Source organism: Plasmopara halstedii, assembly GCF_900000015.1.
Source record: "Plasmopara halstedii genome assembly, contig: Scaffold_555, whole genome shotgun sequence".
NCBI lineage: Eukaryota > Oomycota > Peronosporomycetes > Peronosporales > Peronosporaceae > Plasmopara > Plasmopara halstedii.
The window spans coordinates 1,938,003-1,946,955 of NW_020187475.1; the positions used below are offsets into that span (position 1 = coordinate 1,938,003).

The window sequence follows — 8,953 nt, forward strand, 5'->3', positions numbered from 1 at the left end:
TATATTTGGCTAAGCACGAGGAAAACGGAGTGTTCAAGTCACTGTTAGAATATCAGAAACGTGTGGACCTTGAATAACAAGGTTGCTATTGACCAATTAAAGAATAGTTTCATCGTTTTTAACCCCGTCAACAATTTTGATAAGGTGCCCTAAAAACCTAACAAAATAATCACAATTTCGGTTCATTTTTGACCACCTTTAATATTAACAAAATCACCTTTCAAAAGTAGGTCAGGTGTTTTTTTGTGAAGTAAATCAAAAATACATATTTGGCAAAAAAGTGAAAAATAACGAAAACTTCAGCAGCACTAATGCATTCACGTGAACACTCAACTCACCACTCAGATCATTTCATGTGTGGTATCATTTACAGTCGCGTCGCCCAATAAGTCGCACAAGAAATGGCATATTGAGACCTCTATGATGTCAAAACGACGGATCGTGAGAGCAACGAATGCAACTTAGTGACAAGAGCTTGGTTCATTACAAGTGAAAGTTTTGTATTAGCTTGCAATACGAAGTGAATGTGTGATAATGAGTGGGAGCAGAGAAGTGTTTTATACTGACATCTTGACGAAACAATGTAGTAAAAGCAATTGAGCCGTTCACTTAAGTTTGCAAGGTGTCTTCTTCATCCAGAAGATTTCGAGATTAATATTCAATTTTCCACATTGATTTCAACTATAAATAAAGACCTCGATTTCCCAAAGAGAAGGCTCTACACCCCGTAAGCAAGCTTGACTGGTGATAAATATTGACGTCGCCTTAATACGATTATATGATGAAGTAGGCTATTTTTGTTTGGCTTCCGGGACTAGTGGTCACATAGAAAGCAATGCCTCCTTCAACTGTCAAAAGTAAGAAGTTAAAGACCGACTCTGGGGAAGATGATGCTTCAACAACACGGGTCAAGGTGGACAGTGAAATTACATGGACAACATTTATGCATTGCTTAGCTAGTTGTATGTTTCTCGAGCAGATAATTGACGTCGCGCCACCCATTATCAACGAGTCCGATCCAGTGTACTACGTGACCCTTGATATGCGGGTATAAGTTTTTTCTTTTTCCTGCAGATTGTATACAGTGTAGACTCATATGCTATTTAGCTACTCAATTGGAACTATCTCAACTTTAAATTTCGGACGAAGACAACCACGCGATTATTCGCCATCAAGGTGAGCTTCAATGCTAAAGACACGATTGATACACTTTTGTAGAACTTGATGTTGTCATAGCAACGAATTCAAAAGCAGCATGGCCCCATTTTGGATCTTAAAATTTGCAAAGAGCACTATTCTGAAGCCAATGAATTAAGGGATGACATGATGACCTTGGCGGAATATGGAATTACAGGTGCAGCAGACGGCGAGCCTGAAGTGGTAGAATATATCTGCAGCCTACTTTACAATTGACACGAAGACTAACTATGGTTCATTCACTCGTAGGTGTGCTTGATACACTACGACTTCAAACCCGATCAGTATGATAACCCGCTACTTCTCGCTAGCGAAGAATATTGATAAAAAATAAATATATGCGGCCCCACAACACTTTGATAATTTGATGATGACCCATTGGTCACTAGTTCAATATCAGGTCTTCCTGACCTGATGAGAATCTTGGTCAAATCAAGTTAAGACAACTGATGCCTTTCTAGTGATAGCCTTCTAACCACTACTTCAACGTCTGCAATGGCTTGAAGCCTACTTGGTGTCGCTATATATCCTCAAAAGTATTTGGTTCAGCTGTCTTTGTACAATAGTCAAATCAAATAAATGGTCGTATGGTTTATTTAATTTTTAGCTTGTGGAAAGGTGATCTTATATCTACGAGTTATTTATCTCCAAGAAGCTTGAGCAAGACCAAAAGACGTGCAGGTTTAACCATACTGTCGCTCGGTTAATGGCAGTGCGAGGATGAGAACAGATTAAATGAAGATATTTTTATCTACCTAAAATACAACCACAATTCGAATAAATTTGTGCAAAAAGTGTTATATGTAAAATGTGCTCAGGTCAGGGATTAGATGCGTAATAGGAAAACATTCATCATGAGTTTTTAGACGAATATTACCCCCGCATGATGTGTTGGCATAAGGTGAACCGTCATATGTAGAAGGGTGAAAGTCTACTGCCAGAACACGCTTAAGCCCTGCATACTGGCAACTATATGATTCAATTAAAATATCACATGATGTCACATTTGAGATAAAAGGATAGTAGTTTTGAATCAAGTAAGAAACATCTTCCAAATTTCGTGTGCGACACTGTGTATCCGAACCTGTTAGAGCAAGCTCAAACATTACAGTCACGAACTTTCGCTTAAACAGTAGTTTGGTGCGCATAGCGAAAGCATTTCAAATCGAGAGGTCTTCAGGAAAAGACTTTTGTAGATGTTTCGCTGAAATTGCCGATTTAAAGACAAGAAAAACACACAAGCAACCTCATACCATGTGTCGTCAATTTTTTTTTTATTGATAAATGTTGTTAAGACACTCCAAGCGTGAAACGTGGAAAGACCATCTGCAACCTCAAGGCTCATATCTAATCAAATCATTTGTTTCATGAAACGAGCTGTGCGCGTCGAAACCTTATGTGTGCTCATTTTGGTTGTCATCGCAAGGAGTGCCAATCACTCTGCTAACCGCGTCAACCACGGCATTTTTAGCGCGAGTTGCAATTGACGGTGATATGGCGGATTCTGTCGCTCTAATTTGCTGCTTCAGAGCATGAAAACCGTTAAAGCTATCGTGCAAAGTCAATCGCACCACTGACTCGACCATGTCGGTTGACTCTAAAGAATAGCCGTCGCTCTTACTTTTAACCTTCAACTTTTCATTCGCCCTACAACCAAAGAGTTTTTCATTGTCCTCTACACTTTTTTCATCGTCACTATCAGCTAAATTGTCAACACTTCTTCCCGAAGTATCCCCTGACAAACTGTTATTTTGGTCAAACACGCGCCCCGCCTGTTTTAAGTCGTTCAAAGCACCAGCGATGGCATTCATACTGATCCGAGCGGCATTAATCTCCGACCTTGTGGGTGATTTGTTTCTGCGTATACGTTTAGCTACATACCGCAAGTCAATAGTCAAATCTTTTACGACTCGAATGTCGCTCCGCATAAATTTTTTGGATTTACGACGAAAACGTAGACCATGACAGCTGTCAAACTTGGCAAGATTTCGATATAAGCTCTTAAGGCATCGAATGGTGTCATCAGCCGTTTGAACCAGCTGGACTGCCAGCTTGGCGAATTCTTGCTCGACCGAAGTCTCTTGCGTTTGATACTTACCCATATCAAAATAATCAAAACGCGAAGCTGAGTTCCGCTAAGTGATATTCGAGCGCGTGTCCACATCAAGAAAAAAATCTATTTCTAAAATAGAGGTTGACCCATCCAACATTTCATGAGAATGCTAATTATAAGTTTGTCAAAACCAACAATTATTTTTTCCCTGGCTTAGCTACACACCTATTTTGCATTGCGTTCACACTTCTAGCCCCATAAGCTAACAACGAGCGGCGCTTGAATTGATCCATACTGCTGACAACACAGCTAAGTGCTTTAAAATTTGTTCGACCACAAATATTTTCTTACCACAGCCAATTTCGAAAGGCGAAATGAAATTCCTATTAGAAAATACGTTTTAGCGGATCTAGGGCATGGGCAAAACAGACCATTTCAAGTTATCAACCCCAGGCAAAAGTGTCTGCACTGCTTACACCATTGAAGCCTTTAAAAGCCTTGAACCACGGTGTGTGTTCAGGACTATATTTAACTTTGGTCGATGGATAAACATTTGTCCTGGCAAAAGTAACACAAGTACTAAACTAAAATATATATAATCTGGCAGATCATGAAGGTGACTTCCTTAAAAAGGCCAGACCATTGAGGCGCAGCTGGAATGGAATCGACGTTGTGAGACAAATCAAAACTCAACTTGCTGAGCTACCAAATCGACGCAGTCTGACATCCGTTAACAAACGGTTCGAGGTAATAAAGGTTGAGGGTGACAAGCCACGTCAGCCTTGCATGGATAACTACATCATGCGTCAGCAACTCTAACGAAAAATACTGCAAAGTAGACGTAATAATAAACTTACACAATAAAACCCCTCAATATTTACTCGATACATCTAATCGGTGCCAAGGAAAACTTGACAATGACGGAAACAACATTTTTTTTTAAGGATGTTGTGCAAATGAATCAATCCAGTTCATGGAATTCGCGCTAGGAAGGGAGACCAAATTATTGCTGGTAAGCTTTACAGACCCTTTTAATCAGATAATTTATTTCTTGTGCTGCGATTTGCTCACCTTTAATGATGGCAAATATAAAAAATGCTTTCTTTCACAAGAGGATTCTGTTACTTTGCTCACAATAATCTTCATGGACCTAGTCCGGACTCCAATTTCAGCTCGGTATAGAAATGCCGTGCCAACAAACGCTGAGTTCTGATAACGTTTGTGAAGATATTTGAGTAAATTACCCCTTCTCGTTTAATCAATGAACTCCTTCACATTAATCCTTTAAGTAGAGCGATAATGAGTACCAATTACTGTATACGGTATTGTATGTTTTCTTAACATGATGTGCACCAAGCCACTTACCTGCTTGCTTTATGCCGAACGACAGGATATGATTGTCTCTTTGGTCATAAATAAACCTTTATTATAGGCCTAGTACGGTAGTCATTGTATTTCTACGCGCTTTAACGGCCCAGTCAATTGTCACCACACCTTTGCATCGAAATTCATGGGCAATGTTGCTTTTTTAGCATAACGTTCTTGATTTTCAAGATTAGTTGGACCCTTGTTTCTATTGTATTGTATTAAGTGTGGCAGGAGATGCTGAGGCAGTGATCGCCCAAAGTATTCTAGCAGCGGCGCTGTGTCTGCCTTTGTTAACATTTGTAGAGTAAGCAGCTTCGTCTGTAGAATGTTGATCAAAAAATATCACAGAATGCCACAATCGAAATCGACGCGTTGAAAAGTGTTTATCGATGCGGCAGTTGAGACACAGTATCCATCGATGCACCAATTTGCAGCATTATAAAGTATTTTATCTATCTCGTGAGCCCGGTATGTCTTTTCAGTTTTGTCAACAGATCTTTTCTACGTATTATTTTTGTTAGATATCTTTTTTCCACAAAAAAGATTAGCTACACGAACAGGTCACGCGAAACGATACGCACACCATATCTCATTTTATCTTGTGGCTACTTCCATATCTGTATTAAAGGCTGAGATCTTTAAATAGATTGGGAGTGTCCTGAGCTCTGAATTAACAGCTGTTCAAAGTTAGCGATGAACTTTATAGGCCTAAAAATATTACGGGCAATTTTATATGCAATATCCAGGATGCAGCGGGCTGCCGTAGCTCTTTCGCTTAGAGGAAGCGGTCGTCGACCTTCGTTCTATATTTTGAGCCAGTACTTGTGTAGCAAATCGAAATCTGCTTAATCCAAGAGTAAGTACAACCTTAATCCAGACTAATTAGCTCTTTCGTTTAAAATGTACCCTATATTTCTCGGTTTATTTGCGGCAAAGCCGCCTGTATCTAAATCTATAGGTCTTCCCATCTGTATAGCAAAACTAATTAAATGTATTATTACTGTTCCAGCCACGTACTGACTTGTTGTATAAGTTTAGTCACATCATTTTGTGGTCACACCATATTAGGTAATCCATGTCACACCATCTCGTGAAACCCCGTTAAATCGAGTGTCCAGCTTTTTGTAGGCAAAAGATTTTTTTTAAGGATCAGAGACGATCAGTTTGCCTCTCCAAACAAGCCCACGCGAAGGAACAGCGTATCGGACTTGTGGTTCCCAAGCCAGGACACCTCGCGCGAGAATATGCATAGTCCTTTAATAGAAGAGAGAATTTGAAGCGACATTTTCGCGATTGTTTGCATCATATTTGTAGGCGTACCGGGTGCCTTCGAAGACATTGTCCACACGGCAAAAAAGGCAACGAACTAGCTTGTCAACACAATGGCGTCAAAATCTCCCCCGCGGGAGATTACAGTTATTATCTTTGAAAAAACTGGGTGCGGCTAAAATCTAGACCTACCTCTTTCGAAGAAAAGGTGTGGGTAGCAATATGCTAATTTTGTGCCGCGGGGGCCGAATGAAGTACCAGAAACGTAAATGCTATGAGTGCTATAAAAAGCGATGGACCTCACTCATGCTAAGAAGGTTGAGATGGACCTCTCAAATACTGATAGGCTTTCAGAATCGGCAGATGTTCAATATGTGATAATACTACATATCTGCGACTGCGTGATCCCTTCGTACTCATCTTAGTTGTACGAAGGGGCGCGAGCACATCCAAGGTCGTCCGATCTATCCTTCACGAAGACCAATCCTGTGGTGCAGTGGTACGCCGCTCACTTCAAAACCTGGAGGTCCAGGGTTCAATCCCCGGGCCGGGTAGAGAGGGGTTAGAGTGTAATAAATAAATCCCTACAGCACGTGCTCGACATGGCTTACACGACTCCTAAAAAGGGGTGTCGTTTCCCATCATATCTATCCTTCACGAAGTAGGTTGAGTTCCAGTAGGCATGATTTTCTGCCTTCCGGGAAATGAGCTGTTTTCTATTGTATTAAGTAGCGGTCTTGGTTCAGAGACCCATGATAAAAAGATGCGGCTCGCTCTAAAAGAGATGGATTAACACTTCGGGTTTACTGGCTATTAATATCAATGTTTTTAACGTGTGTTATGCCGTGGAAGGATTGAGGGGCGCCACGTAATAAATTACGGTGAGTGGGCGTTGAAAGTAGTTGACAAAACGTGGAATAATTTATAATATCAAAAATGGATATATATTTCGTGTGAGTTGTGACCGGACACCGATATGGGTGACAAAAGTAGTGTTGAACCTTCAAGTGAAACTTGTGGATTCTGACTTGTGCAAAATGTTGCGTCGGACCTCAATTTAAAATGTTATATGTTCGAATGCCACGCCACATTTAGACTTGAAGTTTAAAACTAGAGTGATCCGCACTTCTCTGCTGGCGGTGCTTTGGGGAGTCATGAACCCACCACTACCCGAAAGCAAGCAAAGAAGCCCTTTGATGTCGACAAGAAACAGTGATGGCTTCTGTGCAGGATATGGAATTGCTCGAAATCGATAGCAATTATATTGCTTGGTGTTTCGAACAGAGCGCGGAAGGTGGCAGCATCAGCAGCGATTCACGAGTTTTGAATGAGATTGACAAGTCTACTGTATGTTGCGGTTATCATAGTATATATCTGCTGAGACGAGAAGGGAAACCGAATATCATGGTTTCAAGAGTGTATACCAGGCGGGTGAATAATAGCAGCTATAAGGTTGTGCTCCTGTGTCGAGTTGAGCAGTAACAGTATGTTATCCGTTCAAGGACCAGGCTATGAAGCTGAAATGAGTTATTTCTCCTTATTAGGACGTAGCGGTAATGCTGAGTGAGAACTAGCGTGCGTCGCATCCACCGTGCGGATCGGTTACATCCACGTGTAAATAAAGACAAAAAGATACTATTGAATGGATTGACCGGATAGTCTTTGGATTTGTAAATCTCCTCCTCTCTCTATCTGATAGGTGCTTTTATAAAAAATGATCCAAAGAGAATATGTGCAAAGTATTGCAAGACGGTAAAATCACCAAATTGGTACGATCAGTACAGGAGAAATAGCTAAGCGCATCATCTGTCATGGGTGAGTCCGTGATTGGGAATACTCGAGTGCACCGAGTACGAAGGGTGGGGCAGCTAATCTAGATGATTTTATTTATTTTCGATCTGTTGTTGCTGGCACAGGATGACGTGGTGACAACATACCCAGAAAGAATAGTCTGCAATGAAACTAACTCCATTCGGAACAAAATACTGCGTCACAAGTTAAATGATACTTAGCAATTGATGTGAGACAATTGCCTCTGCGGGAAATGTGAAACAAATTGACGGAGGAAGAAAGAGTAGATCTTCTCGTTGTTGGCGTATTTCTGTGTAGGAAAGTGTAACGGTCTCTGGCTGATTATGAATGCTAAAATAATACAAATGCAGCTGCAAATTGTGGGTAGATGTTGATTTACAGGAATGTTCTGCCGCAGAGCAGGTTGGTCGGTTGTGCGTTATTTTGCACCCTTGACCTTGTTGGTACATATCTCGAATTACCACGAGAGACAGCGATATTCCTCTGACTGTGGTTAATATCCAAGCGCTATGTTCTGGGATTGAATGCTATGTCACATGACTTGTCTTGTCCAACCGGAACGCTACTGTTCAGGCCACATCGTGGCTATGCTCGAACGTATTTCAGTGGTACATTCATCTAGCATCGCTCACTTTCATGGGTATCACGAATAATCGAAACTAGAGACCAATACTAAACACTTGCAAGTGCGCTCAAGTGTAAGAAATAGAGCTATTGGCCAATATTGATAATATTGATTCTGGCATCCAACGAAATCGTGTATGGAGAAGCAGACTCTACAGACAGACCCCACGAAGATTAAGTCCATTGTAAATTGGCTAGTCGTCTAATCCAAAAGGACTTGACATAAGTGTTTGGCCTGGTCAACCACTTGCACATGTACAGCGCAGACCATGCCGACACGACACGAACTTTCACCTCCCCCTTTAAAAATATGTCAATTCGTGCTGAGGTGCGGCAGAGGGGGTTATCAAGGCTGTAACTGAAAGAGTCGTGTGTAGCTCAACCCGAGTATTCTAGAATCCAGACCGGCCATTCCATACGTAGGTGACTCACGAGCCTTTACGATAGGCTACGCTACACTTTAAGCAGATGTCAATGTGCATCAACGCGTTATCGCTTTTGAGTGTCGTCAGCGCAAGAAACGCTATTGTATCGAGATTGTAACGGGGTTACACGTACCCTGGTAATTGGGATGTGTGTCACACGAGATGGGCATGGTGTGATTGCACCCAAACAAGAATACGGTATGTG

At 41.2% G+C, this 8,953-nt stretch overlaps 2 protein-coding genes across 2 annotated transcripts; one reads left to right on the forward strand and one right to left on the reverse strand.

The window, feature by feature from the left end:
- Positions 1 to 835: 835 nt before the first annotated feature.
- On the forward strand, positions 836 to 1,521 carry PHALS_11911 (uncharacterized protein; the record flags this gene model as incomplete). The annotated part of the gene is made up of 5 exons (XM_024727357.1): positions 836 to 913; positions 980 to 1,048; positions 1,108 to 1,176; positions 1,237 to 1,380; positions 1,447 to 1,521. The coding sequence occupies 5 exons, from the start codon at positions 836 to 838 to the stop codon at positions 1,519 to 1,521; spliced, it is 435 nt and encodes a 144-aa protein (XP_024577943.1).
- Positions 1,522 to 2,591: 1,070 nt separating this feature from the next.
- PHALS_11912 (uncharacterized protein) lies at positions 2,592 to 3,299 on the reverse strand (the record flags this gene model as incomplete). The annotated part of the gene is made up of 1 exon (XM_024727360.1): positions 2,592 to 3,299. The coding sequence occupies one exon, from the start codon at positions 3,297 to 3,299 to the stop codon at positions 2,592 to 2,594; it is 708 nt and encodes a 235-aa protein (XP_024577944.1).
- Between the last annotated feature and the right edge of the window lie 5,654 nt (positions 3,300 to 8,953).